This window comes from Giraffa tippelskirchi, chromosome 5 (assembly GCF_054371585.1).
Source record: "Giraffa tippelskirchi isolate mGirTip1 chromosome 5, T2T-mGirTip1v1.2.pri, whole genome shotgun sequence".
Classification (NCBI taxonomy): domain Eukaryota; kingdom Metazoa; phylum Chordata; class Mammalia; order Artiodactyla; family Giraffidae; genus Giraffa; species Giraffa tippelskirchi.
This window is the reverse complement of record NC_137279.1, coordinates 180,551,188-180,577,028: the sequence shown is the minus strand read 5'-3', so window position 1 is coordinate 180,577,028 and position 25,841 is coordinate 180,551,188. Positions and strand designations below refer to the sequence as shown.

Here is a 25,841-nt window from a genome sequence, read left to right as displayed (position 1 = left end):
TTAAACTCCAAATCATGTAGCATATTGAGTTCCCCATCCATTGACACAGTTGGTGAAGGGCATCTAACTTGTTGGTCTAATCTGTTGCATGCAACTGTCATCTGAGATGCTGACACACTGACCCTCACTGGTTTCATAGTCTTGTCCCTTTTTCATCACATTAGTTGGAATAGGGAAACTATTGTAGCACTGTTAACAATGTGAGTTGATTTTTGGCATATTAAGTAATAGCTTTTTGAGTCATCAAATACTTTTCTGATGGTCCAGCTCTAGTGTACTGTACCCAAAATAGTTAGTTTCTTAGCCACAGCCAACACTTGACAGTCCTAGGGCTAGGTTGAGCACGGGTTTTATCCTAAACAGGAGTAAATTTATACACTGGCCTTAATCCCTAACATTTACCCCAGAAGTGTGATGCAGTACTGCTCTGATGGCTAATGGTCCAATATTTGTTTAGTTCCATGATAAGATTGAGCCCATGCTGGAAACTCTGGAGAATCTTTCCTCTCGCCTGCGAATGCCACCACTGATTCCTGCCGAAGTGGACAAGATCAGAGAGTGCATCAGCGACAACAAGAGTGCCACCATGGAGCTAGAAAAACTGCAGCCATCCTTCGAGGCCCTGAAGCACCGTGGAGAAGAACTCATTGGGCGATCTCAAGGAGCTGACAAGGATCTGGCTGCAAAAGGTGCTTGATTAATCTAATAATTTTCTTAAAAAAATCTTAAATTCTAGGCTGTGGTTACCTCCAGCATCCTACCAGATGTATTTCATTGAATGCAAAGGCAGTACCCAAGTAATGAGTATCCTCCAAATCATTTAGAATTCAGAACACATCTCTCCTTTGAAACAAGATTACAGTTGTTAGTTAGATTCCCAGGCCAGGAAACAAATGCTCCTTTACCCCCTTAATATAAGGAAACTGCTGTACCAATAGTGGGAAGAACATAACTACCTTTTATACAATTTCCATGGGAAACATAGCAGGTTCCACACAGAATACTAGAAATAGAGTTTTCATCCAAGCCCCTTTATAAGCATCTTAGCAATACTTTTATAACAGATAACTCATTTCCACATTACCTCTGTGATCTCTTTATGTGGGAGGCCAACACAAGTGGAAAATGAGAATATGGAAATAATAAAGCTAAGATAGAAAACTCTCTTTCAGTAATATATTTTTAGAGCCTTTTAAAGTATAATTTCAGTGAAAATATGAGGATTAGATCTAATGTCTGATGAGACTGATTTCAGTCCTTAGAGAAGTCTTGTTCACTCTCCTGTACCCTCTCAGAAATCCAGGACAAATTGGATCAAATGGTATTCTTCTGGGAGGACATCAAAGCCCGGGCGGAAGAGCGAGAAATTAAATTCCTCGATGTCCTTGAGCTAGCAGAGAAGTTCTGGTATGACATGGCAGCCCTCCTCACCACCATCAAAGATACCCAGGACATCGTGCATGACTTGGAAAGCCCTGGCATTGACCCATCCATCATCAAGCAACAGGTTGAAGCTGCCGAGGTAAGAAGACAAAACCTCTTCCAGGAAGGCACTTGATCCAAGTATGTTGTGTTAGCTGCTTAGCCAGGCTGAGTGCCTTAAAAGATGTTTTTGGTTTTTTTCTCTTTTTTAAGTTTAATAGTATGCTTTTATACTTGGGGGGGTACTTCATTATAGTAAATTTCTTTCTCTTTTTAATATTCAGGCTTTACCACTTGTATAAGTACATGCAATCACCAGTTGTGATACCGAGCAGATCCGTCACACAAAAGTAGCTCTGTCATCTGTTCCATTTAAACTTCACAATTCAAATTATTAGAATATGCTTTAAAAATCTGGGTTTGCTTTCATTTCTGAATTTAGTCCTCACTTTGGTGTACCTTATTTCTCGACTAATTGTAGAAAAATAGAAAGTAGAAAAGAAAATAAACTCTGGACTTACCGTCCGTACTTTGACATACCTTGTTTAGTATTTGGGTGGAGCCTAGTTTTTATTAAATGCATTTCTCACCTCATTTTGTCCATTTAGGACAAGCCAAGATAGTCTTGATATTCTGTATTCTTTCTCTTATGTCTGTCTTTTATGTCAGCTGTTTTCCACCTCCTCACCTCTGTCATTGACAATCCACAAACCAATTTTTAGAATCTGGCCCAGAACTGACTTTCCTCAGGATTATATAGTCTAGTATTCCTATTTTGCTTATCTCCCAGCTCTTAAATTTGTGACTTACACTCTTATTTTATCCTTGTTGATATACTTCTCCGTTACAGACTTCTGGTTATAGATTATAATCTCTGCAGACCTTTGCTAAAATTATTGAAGCTCATTGCACCTTTCTCAGATTATTTTATATATTTAGTGTTAATATTTAAAAATATATTTGATGTATGTATTAGAAAAATAACCAGACTGTGAGGCTCCACTATTTAGATGAGTGAAATGTTGAGAACACTGAAAGACTTTAATGAAATTGATCATTCTGTTCAGCATCTGCTCTTGATGGGGTATAAATTACATTTGCAAAGTTTGGGAAGTTCTGTTCTTTCTGTTTTGGCTTATGTTCTGTTCATTTTCATGTAGACTATTAAGGAAGAGACAGATGGTCTGCATGAGGAATTGGAGTTTATTCGAATCCTTGGAGCAGATTTGATTTTTGCCTGCGGAGAAACTGAGAAGCCGGAAGTGAAGAAGAGCATTGATGAGGTGTGGAGATGTGGACATGGGGTTCAGATGGAACAGGAGTGGACTCACACCAAGAGTGGGATGAACTGGGGGATCTGACTGACTGTTTTTCCCCTAGATGAACAATGCCTGGGAGAACTTAAACAAAACATGGAGAGAGAGGCTGGAAAAGCTTGAGGATGCCATGCAAGCCGCTGTGCAGTATCAGGACACTCTTCAGGTGAGAGGCCAAGAGTGACCACCACAGAAACACTGGTACCATGGTTTCTCGGTCCATCATGAGTGGGTCACCTTCACAGGACTACAGCATTCTCAAACCATAGGTGCTCGTACTGTATTTCTAGCCAGTTTTCCAATTCTAATGAGGAAAGTTCTGACATCAGAAGTTTAGACTTTTTACCATGTTTTTCTTTGCATGCTTATCATATAATTTATCCTCACGGAGGCTGTAGAGTGAAGCTGGCCTTGCTGTCAAAGTCATTGCTTGTTAGAAATTCCAAACCCAGGTTATCTTGAAGCACAGCTTGGCACAATAGCTTTGGCACATCGTGGGCTTGCTAGCTGGCTGTGAGAAGTTTTTTTTTGTTTGTTTTCATATTTAGTTTTTCCAGATTGTAGTTTATTTTGGACATTATTCCAGTCATGTTGGCTTCATTCTTAAGTCCCCGTATTACTGAAGTAAAGATCATTATCTCTTATCTCTTTCCCCAACCTCAGAGCACAAACAGCACAAGGTACTTTGATTTAACTCTGTTTAGCAGAGATCATGCTAATTGTCTCATGATTTCTCATATTTTTGTTTTTTGACTGCTTATTTGTATTTTTTTTAATTTTAGGCTATGTTCGACTGGCTAGATAACACTGTGATTAAACTCTGCACAATGCCCCCTGTCGGCACTGACCTCAACACTGTTAAAGATCAGTTAAATGAAATGAAGGTTTGTACCTGGGAACGGTTTTTGAAGAGGATTGCTTCATTTTAGGTTTTGTTTGTTTTGTTTGGGGGGCGGATTGTTCTTTTGGCTGTGCTCAGTCTTCGTGGCTGGGCGCCGTCTTTCTCCAGTTGCGGCGAGTGGGGGCTGGCTACTGTCTAGTCGCAGTGCGCGGCTTCTCATTGTGGCTTCTCTTGTTGTGGAGCACAGACTTCAGTTGTTAGTGGTGCACGGGCTTACCTGCCCTGTAGCATATGGAATCTTCTCACACCAGGGATCAAACACATGTCCCCTGCACTGACAGGTGGACTCTTAACCACCAGGCCACCAGAGAAGTCCCATTTTAGCTTTTAAAGACTTGTTGTGCTGTTAACATTTAGTATGTCTTTGGTAGGAGTTCAAAGTGGAAGTTTACCAACAGCAAATTGAGATGGAGAAGCTCAATCACCAGGGTGAACTAATGTTAAAGAAAGCTACTGACGAAACGGACAGAGATATTATCCGAGAACCCCTGACAGAACTCAAACACCTCTGGGAGAACCTGGGTGAGAAAATTGCTCACAGACAGGTAAGGCAAATGGCAGAGTGCATCAAGTGGACTCCTGTCCACTGTTTTTTAATTTCCTAACAAACGTTCCCTTCATATCGTTTTCTGAGTAGCATAAGCTGGAAGGTGCTCTCTTGGCCCTTGGCCAGTTCCAACATGCCTTAGAGGAACTAATGAGCTGGTTGACTCACACTGAAGAGTTGCTGGATGCTCAGAGACCAGTAAGTGGAGACCCAAAAGTCATTGAAGTTGAGCTCGCAAAGCACCATGTAAGTATTGTCGTTTTTTATCTCTAAGCCTATCGGTTTGAGATCAGGTGCTGCCACCGAAGGTTTCTGGTGCTGTGCCTACCTTAGAGAGCCAGGCTTAGTGATACCTGTGGAGACAAATTACGTTGTTCAACATTTTTTAGGTTCTAAAAAATGACGTTCTGGCCCATCAAGCCACGGTGGAAACAGTCAACAAAGCTGGCAATGAGCTTCTTGAGTCTAGTGCTGGAGACGACGCCAGCAGCTTAAGGAGCCGTTTGGAAACCATGAACCAGTGCTGGGAGTCAGTGTTACAAAAAACAGAGGAGAGGGAGCAGCAGCTTCAGTCGACACTGCAGCAGGTACACGCACTGTCCACGTTAGTACCCCGTGGAGCTGTGCACATAACATTTGGAAGAAAGTGCAGCTGAGTCGACGAAAGGAAAGCAGTTTGGTGTAGAACCATCTGCCTTGAAAGGAAGGTCAATTCTATGCTGGAGCTTGTCTGGAAAGAACAGCTTTTAATTGGGTCATTCTTTTTGGATTAGTTTGTGGTCCAGTGCCTCCATCTCCTATTCAAAGTTCGGAGATCTTTGCTGTGACAAACCTTGTTCACAGATCCAGTTATTTCTTAGATCAAGTCAGGTCCCTCCATATCCAAATTCAGCAGTACCTTAGTCAGTCGGTTCATCAGGTTGTATCAGACATCTCTGTTGCAGCGAGGCATGAAGGATTCTGCTGAGTTGTAAAAATAATATGTTGGCCCCATGCTCTTCCAGCAACAGAGCAACCCTGCCTGGAAGCTGCGCCTGATTCCTCCCTTAAAGGTTCCTTGTGTGATCATTTAGAGAGTTTACTTTGGAAACTGGAATTGACTGCTGACCTTCCTCATGTCTTTTCTCAAAAGGCCCAGGGTTTCCACAGTGAAATTGAAGATTTCCTCTTGGAACTGACTAGAATGGAGACCCAACTTTCTGCATCGAAGCCCACAGGAGGACTTCCTGAAACAGCTAGGGAACAGCTTGATACACACATGGTAATAGATTTCTTGAAGTTAATCATAGGCATCCCATACTCAGTAGCTCCTTTCTGAAGTCACAGAGACATGTGTATCTGGGAGTCTACCGAGTAGTACACTTTAACTGATAATATAGTGCTTGGGGGTTGCTGCATATATACAGGTTTCTAGCATCCTATGATAGGCAGCAGGAGCAACGGGGAAGAATTGGCAAGAAATACCCCGGTGAGCTGGCAAATTTCAAGTTAATCAGGTTGTCTGACACAAGAATATTGATTTGAAAGTGAGAGCATCAAAAAGACCAATAGACACAGACATGGTGGTATTTAAGAAAAAGACTACTGGGGCTTCCCTGGTGGTCCAGTGGTTAAGACTCCACACTTCCACTGCAGGGGCCACAGGTTCAATCTGTGGTTGGGGAACTAAGATCCTGCTTGCCCATGCAGCGCAGCCAAAAAAATGATAAAAAAGGGAAAGAAAAGAAAAAGACTTCTTAGTGGGGGACGGTTTAGGGAAATCCAATAGAAATTGACAATGTTTCAAGAAAGTGGCCGAGAACAAAAGGCCATGTAAGTTCCGGACAAATCCCTCAGGAAAAGGAGAAATAAATTATTGGGGTCCATTTTTGTGGTCACTGGTCCTTAAAAAATTCTGTTGGTGACAAAATTATGTTAAGGAAGAATGGTGGGTTTCACTCCCTAATTGTTCATCAGTTGAATCTAAAAGGAAGGAGTTTAATCCAAATGAGACTTTCCTCAGCTTTTCCAAACTATGCTTGTAAATCTGTGTGTGGGTGTCTTTGAAGAAATTGGCATTACTGACATCTTTCTTGCCCTTTCTTATAGGAACTCTATTCCCAGCTCAAAGCCAAGGAAGAGACTTACAATCAACTGCTCGACAAGGGTAGGCTAATGCTTCTCAGCCGTGATGACTCAGGATCCAGTTCAAAGACAGAACAGAGCGTAGCACTCTTGGAACAAAAGTGGCATGTGGTCAGCAGTAAGATGGAAGAAAGAAAGGTATCACCACAAAGTTCAGTTTGATTACTGTTTAAGGAGTTTCCTTAATGATTGCATGCAGTTGTTACCTAGTTTCTATGGAGGATTTTTTTAACACCCGGTTGCATTGTGACAGGCTAGCAGAACTGATATCCTCAGAATTGCTTTTGTGCTAATCAAGCCATCTTTCCTGCCTTTACATTTCTATTTTCCATCCATCTCAAGTTGTATTGATGCTACTAGTTTCTGCTGATACTTGCTTTTATGATATTTATAATACTGCGTCCCTTTTCTGCATCTACCAGTTAAGGCACTGCTCAGTGATGGACTGTATATTCTATCTACTTAAAAGCAGGTTTTGTTGGAGTCGGTGACTTGAGAATGGGAGGTTAGGAACAATATGCAGGGAGTATCATGAATAATTCCTCACAAGGAATTTGATTTCTAGTTACCAAAACTCACGAACAATAAATCATATGGCCTTGTCCTACTCTTCCTCAAAAATCAAATTGTCTTCAAAAGAAAAGCGAAGAGAGATCAAGGCATTTGCCCCCAAACAGTATTTTTTATGCATACAGAGCTTTAGGATATCCCTCTGCACACAGTTTCTGTGCTGGAAATGAAACATTAAGAATGTGTTCAAATCCATTGAACAAATAGTTATCGGGCATGTTTGGACTAGGCACTGTGCTAGGCACACAGTGGAAACAATAAAGGCGTGAACTCTGTCATCATGAACTTGAATGGGCAGAAGGAAATAAACCACATACTCACATTATAAATTAACATTTTGAGAGCAGCATTAATTTACGAGAATCCTTCTAGTGTGGGGGTCTCGTAACTTTGTTACATGAAAAATGGGCAGAGGACCCGAGTATATGGCTGTGTTCTAATTCTTGGACGGGCTCTTGTTTATAATTCCTACTAAATGTAGAACTCATTAAAGAAACCGAGGTAGATTCTGACTCATCATCAGGAAGTTTCTACAGGGTTTTCCTAACAATGGAGCAAGTTGCCTCGAGGAATACAGTTTTGACCCTTGAACAACATAGGTTTGAGCTACACGGGTCCATTTGTGTGCAGAATTCCCCCCCACCCCCGCCCCGAGTTGAATATGTCTACAGTACTACATGATCCCTAGTTGGTTGATGAATCTTTGGATTCAGAACCGTGGATATGGAAGGCTGACTATAAAGTTACACGTGGATTTTCAACTTTTCAAAGGATCGATGCCCTTAAACCTGTGTTGTTCAGAGGTCGACTGCAGTTGGTGAACTGATCAAACGAAGGCTAGCTGTCAAAGATATTATTTTTGATTTTGCAAGAACATTATATTACAGAATCGCTAAAATTAAGCTCTGTTAAAGACTATGTAGATAAAATGATGTGGAAAGATTTCCTGCCTTCTGGGAACTTGCAGTGTATTGACTTCTAAACATTTCTTTGATAGAATTGAGGTAGATTTTATTTTTCCACTTTTTTGTTTATATTGAGTCTGTGCACTTTTGTAACATTTATTGTAGTATTTGGGGGAGGGGTGGGCAGCTGGTGTTTTTTACTGGCATTGCTTCCCAGCATCTGGGAAGTTAGTCTGGCCCAGCCAGCTCCCTTTTCTCCCAGCCTGCTCTGGGGGAATGGCATGGGGTGGGAGGCCACCTTCTATATAGTATACTGCAGCCCATGCCCTCCCACCGGAGAGAGGAGGCACTCAGAAATCGTGTCAACCACTGCCTCTGGATACAGGAGTGGGGACGGGTGGCAGCACTCCTGGGACCTCCCTGCCTGGGTGATGCAAGGTCTAGGCTGCTGGAATGGCCAGTCCAGGCAGGCCTCAGTTTGCCCTACTCCAGAGCACTGCCCTGCTCTCCCAGTAGACACCAGGCACTTATTTTCTGACTGGACCAGGGGTAGGGGAGGGGTCTGGGTGGAGCCACAGTCACCTCCAGCCTTTTTTTGCAGAGGCTTTGGAGACCACGCTGCTTCCAAAAGTTAAAAGTCTGGCCTCCAACTGTAGCCAGGCTGAACCCTGGAGACATTGCCCAAAGATAAGCAGGGGTCAGGAGGGGAAATAGGGGTGTTGGGGGAATAGGGTGGGTTGAGTTTTACAATGCTTTTGTTTGTTGTTTAGCCACTAAGTCCTATGGGACTCTTTTGCAACCCATGGACTACAGCCCGCTAGGCTCCTCTGTCCATGGAATGTCCCAGGCAAGAATACTGGAGTGGGTTGCCATTTCCTTCTCCATATAGTATTTGTTAGGTTACAGAAGTAACCTGAAAATGCCAAGAGGAAAGTAAAAAGCATTCATAACCCAGTTAATAGTAGTGAGCATTTTTAGTATGTTTCTGGTGTTTCTTTCTGTGAGAATTCTGCATATATTCATTTTTAACAACCTGTCATTATCCTGTTTTGCCCGCCTGATAGACAAGCCAGAGGCAAAGGCCATCATCCCCACGTTCTGGGTGGAAGTCTCTGAGGATAGAGCTTGTAGACTGAAATTGGGATGTATTCATGGAGAAATAGCATGCACCCTGAATGAAGCACTGTTTTTGTCATCCTGATTTAGATCAAAATGATTAAAAATTTACATCTAATGTTGTCATATTTTTACTTGAAATATTCTGACCTTTATTGCCTTTGTTGCTTGTAGCATAAGCGTGTTTCACACTCAGACATTTTCAGGTGCCATATTTTCTGAAAACATATTTAAACAGAAAGCATTGCAGTGAGCATCATCATCACAGTGAAGTGCTTTTCATTTAATTGTTTTTATGTCACAAAAAGGACATTAAAGGAAACTGAGACTTTGCCCAAAGCAGGTTGGAGATCCTGCAGCTGTCACCACTAAAGGGTCTGTTCTCTTACAGTCCCTGAATGGCTTGAATGGCTTTATTCCTGTTCTTTAATGTCCCAGGAAGTGGGGAATGGCAGAGAAAGCAACTTAGCTACAAACTGTGCTCTTTACTTTTCCAAGCACAGTTGTCTGAGTTTTAGACACTAGCATTCAAAATGTCCCCTTCTTTGCAAACAAGGCATGTTTGGAGGTTGATTAAATGAGGCTTCCTTCTTAGAAGTCATTTCATTTGGTGTACAATTCACATCTTTGTCCTTGAAGCTATAATTCCTGAATTTGGTACTTGTCTTTTTGTGTGTGTGCATGGCACCTGAAAATGTAGTCAAAGCTGGAAGAGGCCCTCAACCTGGCAACAGAATTCCAGAATTCCCTGCAAGAATTCATCAACTGGCTCACTCTAGCAGAGCAGAGTTTAAACATCGCTTCTCCTCCCAGCCTGATTCTAAGCACCGTCCTTTCCCAGATAGAGGAGCATAAGGTAACAATGGCATTACAATGCCGCCTTCCTTTTGCAAGTACCAATTGAAAGTGATGCTCCTCGATCTTAGCTCCAGTTTAAAAACAGCAATATTTTCTCATCAGGTGTTTGCTAATGAAGTAAATGCTCATCGAGACCAGATCATTGAGCTGGATCAAACCGGCAATCAGTTAAAGTTCCTTAGCCAAAAACAGGATGTTGTTTTGATCAAAAATTTGCTGGTTAGCGTCCAGTCTCGATGGGAGAAGGTTGTCCAGCGATCTATTGAAAGAGGCCGATCGCTGGATGATGCCAGAAAGCGGGCAAAACAAGTAAGTTGTAAAAGAAAGATACCAATTTAGTGAACAACCTTGGGCTTCACGTGTTGAGTTCAGATAAAAGTGCTGTATAGTGTGCATGTTCATTCCTGTTGTAACTTATTTGTTCACTACTTTCAGTTCCATGAAGCTTGGAAAAAGCTGATTGATTGGCTGGAAGATGCGGAAAGTCACCTGGACTCAGAACTGGAGATATCCAACGACCCAGACAAAATTAAACTTCAGCTCTCCAAGCATAAGGTACATCGGCTCACTGCTCTTCATTCCTGAGCTTGGGATTCACTGACATTTGTAGCTTGCTAAAAAAAGAAAAAGCTAAAACTTTAAGCTTGCTGAAAGAAAACTAATCGGTTAATGTTAAACAGTTAAGATCATAGAGCCAGCCTTTCATTTTGCATGTTCAGTTCAGTTCAGTCGCTCAGTCGTGTCCGACTCTTTGCGACCCCATGAACCGCAGCACGCCAGGCCTCCCTGTCCATCACCAACTCCCGGAGTCCACTCAAACTCATGTCCATTGAGTCGGTGATGCCATCCAACCATCTCATCCTCTGTCGTCCCCTTCTTCTCCTGCCTTCAATGTTTCCCAGCATCAGGGTCTTTTCCAATGAGTCAGCTCTTCACATCAGGTGGCAAAGTGTTGGAGTTTCACCTTCAACATTTTCTAACCATGGCAATTGCTTATTTTAAGTAAGAGTTCAAACAAAGTAACTGTGGGAATAGCCAGCTAAACCTGTGGGCTTTTAGAAAAAGTCATGATCTGGTGTATGTGGCGCAAACAAAACCTTACGAATTTCTTCAGGGTAAGCTGTTGTTAATTTTAGTTCAAGATATAGTGACATTCATACTGTGTCTGGTTACCACCTGAAATCTTAGTGTCATCTGACTTTCAGCATGGTTTTTTTTTTTTCCTTTCTGAAAACAGGAGTTCCAGAAAACTCTTGGTGGGAAACAGCCTGTATATGATACTACAATTAGAACAGGCAGAGCACTGAAAGAGAAGACTTTGCTTCCTGATGACACTCAGAAACTTGACAACTTACTGGGAGAAGTCAGAGACAAATGGGATACTGTTTGTGGCAAGTCTGTGGAGAGGTGAGCGTGAATGTCCCCTTCGTGGCTCTCTGTTATCCCAAAAGTAACCAGGAGACGGTACCAGATTCTGTAAAAATGATAATGAACCTAATGCATCAGTAACAGTAGCATGTTGGTATTTCCAATTAATTGAGTGATGAATTATGAAGTAATTTGAGGAAAATAATTAAAATTGTCTTACTTAAACTTGAAACTTACTGTATTACAAAGAGAGAAGCCTATAAAATCAAGCCAACAATAGTATTAATAGATCTATAAATATATGTAAATCGCCAGTTTGTAATGCCAGTAATTGTCTCACTGATTGTTTCTTATGTTGAATGTTCTTCAAAAGCCTCTGATACAGTATCTCATTTAACCGCCATGAGACTCACTCATCCTCATAACAGCCACCGAGGTGGGGGTACTATCCTCCCCCTTTTACAGACGAGGAAACAGTCATAAAGAGGCTTCTTGACTCCCCCACGCTCACTCAGCTGCTACGTGGCAGAGCTGAGATTTAGTTCTAAAAGTTGTACTTTTATCCACTTGTACCCACTATGCTATGTAAGCATTATGATAGCTCTGTATTGTTTGTACTCCCAGTTTTTCAGATAAGGTGACTGAGTTTCAAAGAAGTAGAGAGACAGCCTAGAGTCTCATAACAGATGGATAGTTAGGAGTTGAACTGCTGGCCCCAGGTCATTAACAGAACCATCACCCTATACTGGAGTGGTGTAATGTAAATAAAAAGACCTTGGGTCGTAAGGTGTGTCTATGTATATAGCAGCTGAACTCTTAAGATCCCAGAAGTGCATCTCCACCTGTCACCTGTACTATGCTTAATCCATTTTTGAGAGTGGTTTACCTAAACATCTCTTAGTCACTTTTTATAATATTTCTAACTGTTCTAACACAGTGGTCTCTAGATAGAGTTCAAGCAGTATTCCCTTTCAACAGCCAGAACTGTGGGCCATTCATAAAAGGATCATTAAAATTAGGCTTGTGTGCTTGTCTCAGGCAGCACAAGTTGGAGGAGGCCCTGCTGTTTTCGGGCCAATTCATGGACGCCCTGCAGGCCTTGGTTGATTGGTTGTACAAGGTGGAGCCGCAGCTGGCTGAGGACCAGCCTGTCCATGGAGACCTGGACCTCGTCATGAACCTCATGGACGCCCACAAGGTGAGGGGCGAGGTCTGGGCTGTGTGCAGGGCGAAGCCATTGGGTCCTGCATCCCTGTGTGCCTTCTGCTTGTGCTGCCCTCCTAGGGCTTCCCTAGAAAGAAAGTCGGAAAGAGCCTGTCTCTCTGTTGTCAGAGAGGCGGCTCCTTGCTCTGTGTGTTTAAACAAACTGCTGCTGGGATTCTGCATCAGTCACAAAGAATTGACCAAACTTGGTTTGATTCAGATGTGCTGATGTGTAAACATCATTTTGAGATTCCCTCCCACTTCCTGTTTATATGTCTCAATTGAATCTTACATGTCTCAGTTGAATCAAAATGGATTTAAATTCAGGAGACCCTCAAGATATCCATTTTCCACTGATTCTTACAGTGAAAATGAGTGCTTTTTCAACTGCTTGTGAACCTGACAAGCTAGCACCGTGCATGCCAACATTAGTACCTACACCTATATGTTGAACTGCATACTGTTTTCCTGCTTCAGCATCGAGCATTCAGCTTTGCCTTGAAATTACACCAGATTTTTATGTACATGGCAGGTGGGCTCTTATCAAGAGGGAAAAGAGAAGGGAGGGATAAATTGGGTGATTGGGGTTGACATATACATACTACCATATCTAAAATAGATAGCTAACAATCTACTGAATAGCACAGGGAACTCTACTCAATACTCTGTAATAACTTATATGGGAAAAGAATCTAAAAAAGAGTGGACATATGTATACGTATAACTGGTTCACTTTGCTATACAGCAGAAACTAACATAACAGGGACTTGCCTGGTGATTCAGTGGTTAAGACTCTGTGCTTCCAATGCAAGGAATGCGGGTTTGATCCCTGACCAGGAAGCTAACGTCCCACACGCGGCATGGTGTGGCCCAAAAAATGGAAACTAACCCAACATTGTAAATCAACTATACTCCAATAAAAATCAATTTTAAAAGTCCCACAGTTCTGGAGAGGTTAGCATAGCATAGTTCCTCTGTCACAAGTGAGGAAGCTGGGACTCCAGTTAAGCAGCTTATCCAAAGTCAAATGGCCGTCATTCAGACCCACATCCTGTGATGCTTCTTTCTCACTTGTGGTGCCACCTCCATCTTTGCATAAAAGACACACGATTAGAACCTAACAAAGGAGAACTGAAGCAAAGGACTACTTTCTCTTTGGTTTTACTTCTTGAATTCAAAACGTTTGTGAAACGAACTAATTCTCCTGTTTTCCAGGTTTTCCAGAAGGAACTGGGAAAGCGAACAGGAACCGTTCAGGTCCTGAAGCGATCAGGCCGGGAGCTGATAGAGAACAGTCGAGATGACACCACTTGGGTGAAGGGGCAGCTCCAGGAGCTGAGCACTCGCTGGGACACCGTGTGTAAACTCTCCGTCTGCAAACAGAGCCGGCTGGAGCAGGCCTTGAAGCAGGTCAGACAGCACCAGGGTGGGCTTGAACAAAGTCAGTCTAGCCTCTTTGTCGGGATCGGTTCCAGCCAGTTTTGCAAGGAGTCAAAAATTGATGTTCTAGATGTTCTACAAGAACATTTAGCATATCTGTATTAGAGAAATCATGACTCCAGTTGATTTTCAAAGTTGCACAGATGAAAAATGACCTTTATGGGGCTTCAGTAGAGCCTCTAGGTGCCTGTGATAGGCCAGTGAGTTCAGGCCAAACCCCTCTCTGGCTGCCTTGTCTGGGACCTCAGCTGCACAGAGAGGCTCAGGCTCTTGTGCTTGGTTATTTCAGGCAGAAGAGTTTCGGGACACAATCCACATGCTACTGGAGTGGCTTTCTGAAGCTGAGCAGACGCTACGCTTTCGGGGAGCGCTTCCCGATGACACGGAGGCCCTGCAGTCTCTCATTGATACTCACAAGGTAATCCGTCTCAGGGTGCGGGGCCCCACACCACCCACACAGGGAAATGACACGTGGGTTTTCTGACCCCCTAGAGACCACTCATCCTCTGGTTTTTTGCAAAAGTGTCACATGCAGGTTGTAAGCAAGTCAAACAGCTGGTGTTAATACCAGCGGAAAACATGGGCTGCTCTAGCTTTACTCACACCCCACCCCTCCGCAGACACCTTGTGTGGCTTTCCTCTGTGACCAGCTCCAAGCCTGATCTGTGCCCCCAGAGCCACTCACCAAGCTGCAGGGTATAATGTGGTGTCTGGGGCCTCAGTGTGACTGTCCTAAGGAGGTGGGAAATGTTTCCTTTTTTAATTTTTGTATTTCCCACCTAGAGATTTTACTCTTGGTTTTGTGATTGCATTGTGTTATAGGTATTGTTAAAACATTGTAGTGTTTTGTAGCTGTCACTATTTTTGTCCAATACCGTTTACACATATGGAAATGAATGTAAACAGGAATTTGTAGAAAGAGGGAGTACCCAGGAAGGAGGTCAGCTTCTGTGTTTCTGGTCCTTAGCATTCATGCACTGAAAGTCATTCTTGTATAAGTCCCTCACTTTCCGACACCTGTGAGAACTGGAAAGAAAATGCCAGAGACACGTAAATACAGACTTTCAGAGGTCTGTATCAACACAGAGTCAAAAAAAAACACTGAAGTGGTTTTCTCCTCTCAGTGTAAACTAACAGTGCTGCTAGAGTAGGTTTAAGGTTTCAAATCTTGTTTGTTTAGGAATTCATGAAGAAAGTGGAAGAAAAGCGAGTGGATGTTAACACAGCAGTGGCCATGGGAGAAGTCATCCTGGCGGCCTGCCATCCTGACTGCATCACCACCATCAAGCACTGGATCACCATCATCCGGGCACGCTTTGAGGAAGTGAGTCCCTAGGTTTACAGGAAGACCACAGGTGCCCCATAAAATGGGGGTACAGCATTAAAAAGACCCCAGAGTGTCCCATCCCCCATATAAGGAATCTTTCACTCACTCTGAATAGCTCAACAGGAGTCAGGTTATTAGTGATTTAGTAGTGACTGTTTTCTTGATAATGTGCAGAAACCTGAAAGGATGGTGCTGGTGCTGTGATGTTTGCCTTGATGACGTCCAGTGGACACAAGCTGTGCTCTTTCCTCCTTCCAGGGACCTTCTGTGTCAAGACCATGTGCTGCATTTGTTTTCAGGGGAACTGGCTTCTTATTCCAGCTTTGTCTCTGGAGCAAGAGAGAAGCCTCTTGACTGCTTGGGTGGTCTTTTCCCTAAAAGTCATTGTTAGGCTCACACAAAAAGGGGCTTTGAAAACAAGGAATGTGCTTGACTGAGAACCAACGGGTTCCCTCCCCCGCAGGTCCTGACGTGGGCTAAGCAGCACCAGCAGCGCCTCGAAGCTGCCCTGTCGGAACTGGTGGCAAACGCTGAGCTCTTAGAAGAACTTCTGGCGTGGATCCAGTGGGCCGAGACCACCCTCATTCAACGGGATCAAGATCCAATCCCTCAGAACATCGACAGAGTGAAAGCCCTTATTGCTGAGCACCAGGTACCCCACCACGTCCCGTGGTCATAGATTTTCCTGCGTGGCTTATGGAGCCCATTCCCTTTGCTCTGTGCATCCATGTTTTAATGTCTGCTGAACGTATTCCCGCAGACTTAGCAGCTTAAAACGTGCTTACTGTCTCGCAGTTTTCATGGGGCAGGGTCCGGACATGAGTTAGCTGGGTCTGTTGATGATTGGTTTCTATATAACTAGCCTCTGCACCATGGTCCCATTACCTGGGACCTATCCCATCACACCTGGATTCAGAAAGATTTCTTACATGAACCCAGAGATGGGCCAGACAACACACCAAACTAAACTGAATGGAGGAAAACTCTTGAGCTATCTTTATATATATATTCTTAGGAGACAAATACTTTTTAACCATTATTAAAAACCATGCTTTTTAGCCATAATTTATACTGAAAGCAAGTATAGATCTTGCTTAGTAATACCCTGGATGTAAATTCTTTTTAGCGTATATAATTAACCTTACCAGTGAAAATGCCCTGTACTTCCCTTCGAGTTTACCTACACTGACCCCTTCTCTCCTGAGTAAGAGTATCTTCTTCCATCAAGGCCAGTCCCTCGCCCGTCTGTTACCACCTCTCATTCCTTATGCCTTCCAGCTCCCCATCTTTCTCCCCCGCCCCTGCTCCACCACCACCGTCTGTCTGACCATTGCTGCTCAGTCTTCTTAGCCGGTTTCTTTTCCTTTGTTGTTGGTTAGTCGCTAAGTTATGTCCAGCTCTTTTGTGACCCCATGGACTAAGGCCCACTAGGCTCCTCTGTCCATGGGATTTCCCAGGCAAGAATACTGGAGTGGGTGGCCTTTTTCTTCTCCAGTGATCAAACCCATATCCCCTGCATTAGCAGTGGACTCTGCACCACTTAACCACCAGGGAAGCCCACTTCTTCCTTTGTTCACTTGTTAATGTTGTTGTTCCCTAAAGTTCCATTCTTAACCCTCTTCTCACACCCAAGGCCGTATCTAGCCTTCACCTTCAACCAGCACCTGTACATCAAGGGTTTCTATATCTCCTGCCTCATCTGCACACTCAGGAAGCCAGAAACAGCTCTGAAACTTCACTGCAGCCTTGCCTCCTCGCCCTGGCCCTAACCCCATCCTTCCCTCCACACTGCCTCCTCTCTTCTCATCCACTCAGTCACTCAACACAGAAGCCTGTGCTGTGTGTCTAGGATTTCTTCTCTTTCTGTAGCCCTACATTTAGCCATGTGTTGGGTCTTATCTGTTCTACTTTCAGAATACTGCATGGCTCCTTCTCTCCTGCCCTGGCTTAGACCTTTACTGTGTTTCGCCTGAATTACTGCATTAGGTTCCTAACTTCTGTGCCCCTCCACCCAGCCCCTTGTCTCATATCCTCCCTCCTACACTGAGGCCAGAGCGATAGCTCTAAGACAGAGATCTGTTGGTGTCTCTTTTCTGGATCAAAATCCTTCAGTTGCCCACCCACCTGTAACCCCCTTGCCAATTGCTTTCAGAATAAAATCCCAGTCCCTCAGCCTGACACAAGGCCTCTGTGGACGTTTCTGCTGCCTGCCTCTCCGGCTGTCCCTCTTGCCCCTCCTCCGATTGCATCCTCAGCTCAGCCAGTGATCAGGGCCCTGGCTCACTCTACTGTCAGGCTTCCGTGGGACCACCCTGCCCCAAGTCTTTGGCTCATTCCTCAGCACGCAGCTCAGGCACCGGCCTCCAGGCAGCCTTCCTGCCCAACTTGGGCTGTGCATGCCCATCCTAGGCCTGCCTTTGGGGACCTGGGTACCACTCATTGCTCTGCCTGGCCTGGTTTCCTCACTCAGCCGTGAGCTCCTGATGGTCAGAGTCATGTCTTATTCTTTCACGTCTCCAGCACTTGATGAAGTGCCTCACTCATCATGTTTCTCGAAAGGGTGGGGCCATGTATGACGGCATCTCCAGTGGTCCATTTGTAGCAGGCTCAGCCTTTTTAGTAAGAAGTTGCCTATTTCCGTCTTAGTCCAAGAAAACTCTCAACTCTTTCTTGTTATGTGTTCACCAGACGTTTATGGAGGAGATGACTCGCAAGCAGCCCGATGTGGACCGAGTCACCAAGACGTACAAGAGGAAGATCCTAGAGCCAGCCCACGCGCCTTTCATGGAGAAGTCCCGCGGCGGCGGCAGTACGTGGACCCCTTGGGCAGGAGGTGTCCTTCCTGCTCACTGAGGATGAGCATTTCAAAAACCATATGGGATTGGAATGAAAATCTTTTTTTGAAACTCAGTTTTCTTAGACAGTAGCTAGACTCCAACTTTTTGAATTGGTATGAAATTTTGGGGTAGTTAAGCCAATTCATTTGTAGCGGCCTTCTGACTATTTTAGTCGTTAGCGCTGACTGTTTACATTTGGTTTACAGTGGTTTCTTCTTAAAATAAGTTGGCGCCTGTAGAACCATTGATGTTTCCTTGATCTGCTAAAGTGGGACAGAACTGATTAAAAGTATGAGATAGGTACTTGTTGGCTGGGGAAGAGGAGCAGTAGTTTGTACTTCCGGTTCCGTGTTTCCTTCCTCAGTTACTGACTGGATATCATTGTGCAGATCTTTTAGGTTCAGCCAGATGGCACCTTCTCATTGTGAATGGACAAAACCAGCTTTTCTAATCTCATGATTATTTTTCCTTTCAGGGAAGTCCTTGAGTCAGCCTGCACCCCCTCCCATGCCAATCCTCTCACAGTCTGAAGCAAAAAATCCACGGATCAACCAGCTCTCCGGGCGCTGGCAGCAGGTGTGGCTGTTGGCGCTGGAGCGGCAGCGGAAGCTGAATGACGCTTTGGACCGGCTGGAGGAGGTGAGGCCCCGCCAGGCAGCCGTCCCTGGAGGGAAGTGACTTATCAAAACACAGCCCTTCTGAGGCTCTGTGTACTGACCCGTGTGCCTTGACCTACTACTTCTGCAGAAGGAGCAACAGAGCAGTGTAGGCCAGGACTCAGTCCTGCAGGCCCCATGGGAGAAAAGTCTCATGTGAGGAAACTAACAGCTGACGGGCTATAGCACTGGTGGTGGAAAGCAGGCTGCCAGCCAGTCCAGGCGGGTCCAGCCTGTGGCACCATCCTCCTTAGCGCCCGGCCGTGGTTGAGAATCAGGAGCCTAACTTGGCAAAGTTACCACCAGATGTAGAGCATCTCATAAAAATGACCATTACTGAGCCCTTTGTGTAAAGATATAAGCTCCCCAATTATGAAATGAGTAGTTTTTTTATAATCCTGTTATTTATCGATTCTTCAGAAGATTATAAAAAGCAAATCTATTTTGAAGTATCATTAACCAGTCTGAAAAATTTAGTACTTCACTTCCTAGTTTCTAAAACAAATTTCTAATATCTTTTATATTTTTTTATTTGTGCATATCAAAGCAGCTATGCCCAGAAGTGAGTGTTCTATGTTCTTTGTTGTTATTTCCGTAGATCCAGTTGAGTTTTAAGCATATTTGGTTTTGGCTTTTTCTTTTTCTTTTTTCCCCATTCCTTCCACCTTTGGAGTGTGAAAGACCAGGGGAAAACCGCTGCACTGTTTTAAGTCGTCCTGAGTCCGTGTCACTGGCATAGTCCAAGCAGCTCAGCATCACTTTGTCCACCGCACAGGCCCGCTGCTGTCCACCAGGACCAAATACTTACAGTGGGAATCAGAGGGCAGTTTACTCCCTCTGGTGCCATCCCAAAGAAACACCACACAAGTGGGGTGCACTGAGGACTTCTCTTCTGGGGTAGAATCTATTCTTTTACATCTGAGGGGATGAGCCTTTGAAAAAATGCCAAGGGAAAGCAAGGCTGACCCCACCCACTCTTGTTCTGCGTGCTCTGTATCTTCCATGGTGGTTGTTGAGTTACTGTTTCTCTCACTGCTCCGTTTTACCGCAGCTCGTGTAAACAGTCATGGCTTTAAGTGAAGGAGCCAATGTGCCTTCACAAAAGAGGCAACACAGAGATTTCATTGTTAGTCCCCTCAAAAGGCCCGCATGGCTTTGCTGGATGTCTGAAAGTTTGGGTATGCTCTGGGCAGATTTGAAGGCCAAAACAGCAGGTCTTGTTGACTCCTCTGATCTCTGTCTAGTTGAAGGAATTTGCCAACTTTGACTTCGATGTCTGGAGGAAAAAGTATATGCGTTGGATGAATCACAAGAAGTCTCGGGTGATGGATTTCTTCCGGCGAATTGACAAGGACCAGGATGGGAAGATAACCCGTCAGGAGTTTATCGATGGCATTCTAGCATCCAGTGAGTCCAGTCACAATTCCAAACCCAGGTCACACCTAGATTCTTTGCACTTGCTTTGTAGAAGCAGGCTATATTTCTGGCTAAACAGTCTTTCTTAAGTGAAAGCTGAAGTCTTAGAAAAATAATGTACCTGCTTACTAAAATTGGTCTGTTGTTTTGATGGAGAGTCGGACCTCATTTTGCTTAGAATTAAAAAAAGCAGGGCTTATTTGACACATTATGGCAAGCAAAACACATTCAAGGTTTAGAAAAGGAGCTAACTATTGTGAATAATGAGGTTCTAAGTGCAGGCAGACGTTGGAGATATTGCAGGTTCACTTCCAGACCACCTTTATAAAGCAAATATTGGAATAGAGAGAGCCATTAGAGATTTTTGATTTCCCAGTGATAAAAAAGTTATGTTTATACTATACTGTAGTCTATTAAGTATTCAATAGTGTTACACCTTAAAAAATGATGTACATACCTTAATTTAAAAATATTTTATTGCTAAAATATGCCAACCATCATCTGAGCCTTTAGCAAGTCATTATCATTTTGCAGTAGTAACATCAGAGATCATTGATCACAGATCACCATGGCAAATATAATAATAGTAACGGAAAATTTGAAATATTGCAAGAATTACCAGAATATGACACACAGACATAAGGTGATCAAATACTGTTGGGAAAATGGTGCCAATGAACTTGCTTGGCATGGATGGAGTTGGCGCAAACCTTAAATTTGTTTTAAAAAGAGGGGGATAATATCTGAAGTATAGTAAATGAGATCATATATTTTATAAGCTGTTACATAGATGCCAGAAACTGACATGAGATATGCCTATAAAATTTTTTTTTTTTAATTTTTCACAATATCAGTTGTTTAATAGGATTCAGATTTTTTTTTTCTTCCAATTTTATTGAGATGTAAGTAGCATACAGCACTGTATAAGGTTAAGGTATACAGCAGAATGATTTGATTTACATATAGGAAGTAAAACAGTAAGTTTAGTGAACATCATTTCGTATAGGTACAAATTTAATACATAAAAAAATTATTTCTTGTGATGAAAACTCTTAGGGTTTACTCTCAACAGTTTTTATATGTGATAAACAGCAGTGTTTATTATATTTATCATTTTGTTGTACGTTACATCTCTCATAATGTCAGTTTCTGGCATCTGTATAAAAGCTCACAAAATGTGTGATCTCATGTATTTTTAGCAAAAGGGGTAAGTGAGGCATTAAGTGGTGAAGTGACTTGCCCAGATGGCAGAGCACATCTCACAGGCGTGCTCTTCACAAGGAGGCCCAAGGAGGCCTGTCCGGAGGTAATGCCTGAGTTGAGACCTAAGTGATGGTAAGGATTCAGCCATGTCACGATTTCAGGGGAGAGACAGAGGCAGAACCGCAGCAGGTACAAAGTGCTGAGAGGCGAATGAACGTGGCAGGTTCCCAGAGGTTAACATGGCTGGAGTGTCATCACCTCAGAATTGGTAAGATGTGAAGTTGGAAAGGTAGAAAACAACTGTTAATGTGGGGCATTGTTGGCCATCATGAAGGGATCAGATCTTATTCTAGAGACAGTAAGCCACCAGCAGAGATTTCCATCTGAGAGACAGTGTAGTCCACTTTATGTCTTAATAAGTCACTCTGGTTATTGTAACATTCACACTTTGGAAAGCAGTTGTGAGGAACCCAAAGCAATAATCTAAACATAGAAAAACTTCGCCTTGTTTATTCCAAATTGTCACTCTCCTGAAATAATCTAAATATCCAACCTGTCAATAGTGGAGTGAATAAGTACATTCTGAAGTTTGGTGGTAGGTCTCTCGTTTTAAATTGCATGGGGGGGGTGGGAGGGTTATGAGTCTATTAGCAAAAATACCAAAAACTGAGTGTGTTCTGGGACATGCTCTGAGTATGCCATAATATATTTTGGGGTGATGTTTATCTTCTTTGTAACATTTTGTATTTTCTAAGTTTTCTAAAGGGAGCATGTACTGGTTTTCAGAAAAAAAAAAAAAGACAAATTCTTTTAAAGAAGTATTTATATAACCTCCAACCAGCCAAGTAAGCCTTTTCTCTTAGTTAATGTTCCAAAACGTGATTAATTTTCCTCTAGAGTTCCCTACTACCAAGTTAGAGATGACTGCTGTTGCTGACATTTTTGACCGAGACGGAGATGGTTATATTGATTACTATGAATTCGTGGCTGCTCTCCATCCCAACAAGGATGCTTATCGACCAACAACTGATGCAGATAAAATTGAAGACGAGGTACGAGAAATAATTGTATTTTGAGTACGTTTTTGACGACAGGTTGCTACTGTCCTGAATTTGGTTGAGTGCAATTGCCATATCAGCCCTCCAGCATGTCTGTTGGGAGGTGATTATCTGGAGTTTTGTTTGGGGATCCCCTGTCCGATGGTGTAACCCCACTGGATCTCCAGCTATCGAGCTGTGGCTCTGTCTCGATGAATTGTCACTCACGTCACCTCTGTGTGGTGCTCTGCAGTTTCGGAGAACCTCTCCAGGGCACTGCGTTGCCTAGAACAGACTCATCTCTCAGTCCTGAGACCCTGCCTCGGGGTCCAGAGGAGCATCTTCATATGTAGCATCTAAGGGTTGAAACATAGTGTTTAAGATGTGTACCCACCAACCTCTCTACCTGATTAAGAACTGTATCACGTTGAAAACTGCATCACACCAAAAAGTGTGAATTCATTAGGAGCTCATAGAATTGATCCTGAGATGGGGGGGCAATGGGCCTGGTCTGGGGAGTGGCCCAGAGCACCCCAGGGCCAGGCTCCTAGGTAGAGATTTAAATCAACTCATAATTTGCTGTTAATTAGTCAGTTAATATTGATGCATGCATATTAGCACATTTCTCTGAGGGAATTTTAAAGCAAGATGGAAGAATGTGTTGTATCATTACTGGTGAATTTCTTTTATATTCACCATCTAACCGAGTCTCCATGAGACTCCAGATAGACGATAAATGCATGTGTCAAAAGCCTGGAATTCCTAAAAATATATGATGAAGAGCTTCTCTGATGACATGTAAAGATCTTTGTTTCTCTTAAGAGGAAGTCTTGCTTTATCCCTCACACTTTTCTTTTTGTTTTTATTCACTACTAATAGGTCACAAGACAAGTGGCTCAGTGCAAATGTGCAAAAAGGTTTCAGGTGGAGCAGATTGGAGAAAATAAATACCGGGTAAGAAAGAGAAAACCAGTCCTTTGTGGTGGTCGTTCCTCCTGTGTGGCCGTTACAGGTGAAAGAGCCTGACACACAACAGATGGGTGACCCCAACTTCCCGCTCCCGATGCTTGGAGGACTGGAGCCAGTGGGACCTGACGTGCAGTCTCTGGCCCTCATCTCCGCAGGTGTCAGGTGTCCTGTGGGCTAAGATTCAGAGCCCTGCATAGTTGCATCTGGAAAACAGTGCCCTGTTTGGTCTGCAATTGCTTGTATGAGATCTAATAGAGGAGACGTTTCAGACCCCTCTCTTCACTACTGAACAGGTCTTTGTGCACGTGGAGGCACCTTTATCATAAGATAAGGAAACAGCTATCTAATGACTGGCCATTGCCCCCAAGGAGCTGGTCGTCATGAGCCCACGTGGCTCGGAGGCTCAGGGCTAGAAGAGCTGTGTCCAGGCCCCACGGGACTCTTAGCCCACTCAGTAGTCATCCCCAGAAAGCCGTGCCGAGTGAGGCCGTAAATGACAGTGAGCCATGCTGTGTTTTAGCTTCGTTTGGGGCCAGTTGGGGACATGAAAAGGATCAGAACTCCTAAAATGTACTCAGCAGTGTGTCAGGATTCTCTAAGGTCCTAAGGTAGATCCGGGATTGGCAAAGAGGATTTAGGTGGCCATTTCAGATGACAGAGTGACATGCAGCCAGTTAGGAGCAGGAAAATGAGATTGATGGGCATGTCAAAACTGTCTTCAAGGTGCAGCAGAGCCATCTAATGCTGCTCTGAGCCAGGGAGCAGAGTGTCACATGGCTCTGCCTTAGATCCAGCCCAAGCTTTGGGTTATAATAGGGCTCCAAGCAGTCTTACCCTGGTCTGTTGGGTTTTGTTTTGTTTTAATTACCTGTGAGAGAGATGAATTAACAGGAGCAACACAGAGTGCAAAAGTTAGGTCTTCTTAGCTTGTAAGACTGCATCCCTGAGTCTGAAGCTGGATAAGAGTATGGTCAGTATGTGGTGTTCTTCATGAAACTGTTAACATGATTACATGATTTTCATTCCTTAGTGTTAATTTGACAAAATGTTCTCTGTTTTTTGTTTTTTTTTTTCCTTCCATTTCCTCCATCCTTTACTCTTAACTGTCTATAGTTCTTCCTCGGCAATCAGGTACAGTGTGCCTTGCAAACATTCTTTTCAGTGGAAATGGTCTGTGTGGCTAATGCTGCCTGTTCTTTGCTATGGGGAGAGGACATAATCTGAAGCATGCCTGGGTCACATCAGGTGGTCTTACCAAGCGGAGAAACTGCTAGTGGGGCAAGTGTTCTAAAGCTGTCTTCGAGGCAAAAAGATACAAGTGTATATAATTTTCCATTCAAAATTTGATCAGCTAAAGACAATATTTTGCTGGGCTGAGTTACAAGTATATAGTATGGTTCCAGGGAAGTCAACTGTGATATCAGTCTGTCCCACCTCTGAAAAGAGCCCAGTCTTGTCCTTCTGTTTTGGAAGTCAGAATACCAGACAGCACAGTTCTGACTTATACCCAAGTCTTTTGACCATTAACACGGATTTTATAATGCACACTAAGTCAAAAAAGTCTTGGGATATTTAAGGTACTCAGTCTGTTTAAATACCTTATTAATATTTTAGTTACTTGTACTTTTATTTTATAAGGTATGTGAGAAGTGTAGTGTGGAATCATACTTGGCTGTAGCCTGAAGTTTGTCAATTATGGCCAGCCAATATGATCTAATGGGATCAAATTAGACTTGCAAAGAAGATTGAATGCTTTTGACTCTGCTTGGTAATTCTAACCTTTTAGATCTTTCTGAGGGCTCTGGGGTCCTATGTCTTTAAATGGAAGGAAGTTGCATGGGTAAAATTTGTCTTGTGAAATGAAATCAGAAACACTTGGTGGATTTGAGGCCTTCAATCAATGTTGAGTTCCAGGCACTGCCTTAACCACTAACTATAGTAACATTCTGGGCCAGTGGGAAGAACAAAGGATGGAAAGAAAAGGAAAACAAGAACAGCCAAACTGATTTTAAATAAATCATTGCATAAGAGTGCCAAGTAGCGCCTAAAGGTTGTGCCTGTTTGCTAACGCCTACATGTGGGTACAGGGCCCCTTTGAAGTGGCACCGATGTCTTCCTCTACTCCACTGACTGACAGAGGGTCAGAGGAGTCCATTCCAATGTTGAGAACAGAATTATGAAGTTCATTTTATACACGAGGCACCTGAGGCCTTAAGGACCACTGTGCCCACAGTCACACAGGAAATGCTAGAGCTGTGACCCAGGTTACTGTAAGGGATTTTCCATTTAAGAGAAGGAAACAGAGCTTACTGTTGCCCCTAAGACTGTCCAGAGGTCCTTGCTTCTCTGGCAACCCCTCTCTGCCAGATTTGTGCAGGTCCCTGTTTGTAGAGCTGTGGTAGTTCCTTCCACACTCAACACTCTGGACTCAGCTTCCCCAGCCACTTTGGCCTCTGGCTTGGGTCAAACCTCCTTTCCCCCATAGCTCAGTAAAAGCAAGTTAGAATATTTCAGAGAGAGCTTTAGTAAGAAATAAAGGGGAAAAAAGAATGAAATCAATGCAATTAGGCTGACAAATCATTGACGGGGCACAGTAATCTAAGAATATAGCTCAGCTTGGGGTTCC

At 43.5% G+C, this 25,841-nt stretch overlaps 1 protein-coding gene across 3 annotated transcripts in view; it reads left to right on the top strand.

The window, feature by feature from the left end:
- MACF1 (microtubule actin crosslinking factor 1) overlaps positions 1-25,841 on the top strand; it is a 350,958-nt gene that overhangs the window by 310,573 nt on the left and 14,544 nt on the right. For 2 of the 3 annotated variants that reach the window (XM_081492100.1, XM_081492101.1), the window contains 25 exons: positions 458-689; positions 1,296-1,522; positions 2,583-2,705; positions 2,803-2,904; positions 3,521-3,622; positions 4,011-4,184; positions 4,277-4,432; positions 4,576-4,773; positions 5,319-5,447; positions 6,275-6,448; positions 9,602-9,757; positions 9,862-10,068; positions 10,195-10,314; positions 10,997-11,166; positions 12,166-12,325; positions 13,546-13,740; positions 14,060-14,188; positions 14,951-15,094; positions 15,561-15,749; positions 17,786-17,906; positions 18,410-18,573; positions 19,835-19,997; positions 22,107-22,261; positions 23,126-23,200; positions 24,329-24,346. In XM_081492100.1, the coding sequence (XP_081348226.1) occupies positions 458-689; positions 1,296-1,522; positions 2,583-2,705; positions 2,803-2,904; positions 3,521-3,622; positions 4,011-4,184; positions 4,277-4,432; positions 4,576-4,773; positions 5,319-5,447; positions 6,275-6,448; positions 9,602-9,757; positions 9,862-10,068; positions 10,195-10,314; positions 10,997-11,166; positions 12,166-12,325; positions 13,546-13,740; positions 14,060-14,188; positions 14,951-15,094; positions 15,561-15,749; positions 17,786-17,906; positions 18,410-18,573; positions 19,835-19,997; positions 22,107-22,261; positions 23,126-23,200; positions 24,329-24,346 (3,783 nt within the window). The remainder of the gene's footprint in view (positions 1-457; positions 690-1,295; positions 1,523-2,582; positions 2,706-2,802; positions 2,905-3,520; positions 3,623-4,010; positions 4,185-4,276; positions 4,433-4,575; positions 4,774-5,318; positions 5,448-6,274; positions 6,449-9,601; positions 9,758-9,861; positions 10,069-10,194; positions 10,315-10,996; positions 11,167-12,165; positions 12,326-13,545; positions 13,741-14,059; positions 14,189-14,950; positions 15,095-15,560; positions 15,750-17,785; positions 17,907-18,409; positions 18,574-19,834; positions 19,998-22,106; positions 22,262-23,125; positions 23,201-24,328; positions 24,347-25,841) is intronic. The other variant, XM_081492102.1, reaches the window with a different exon arrangement.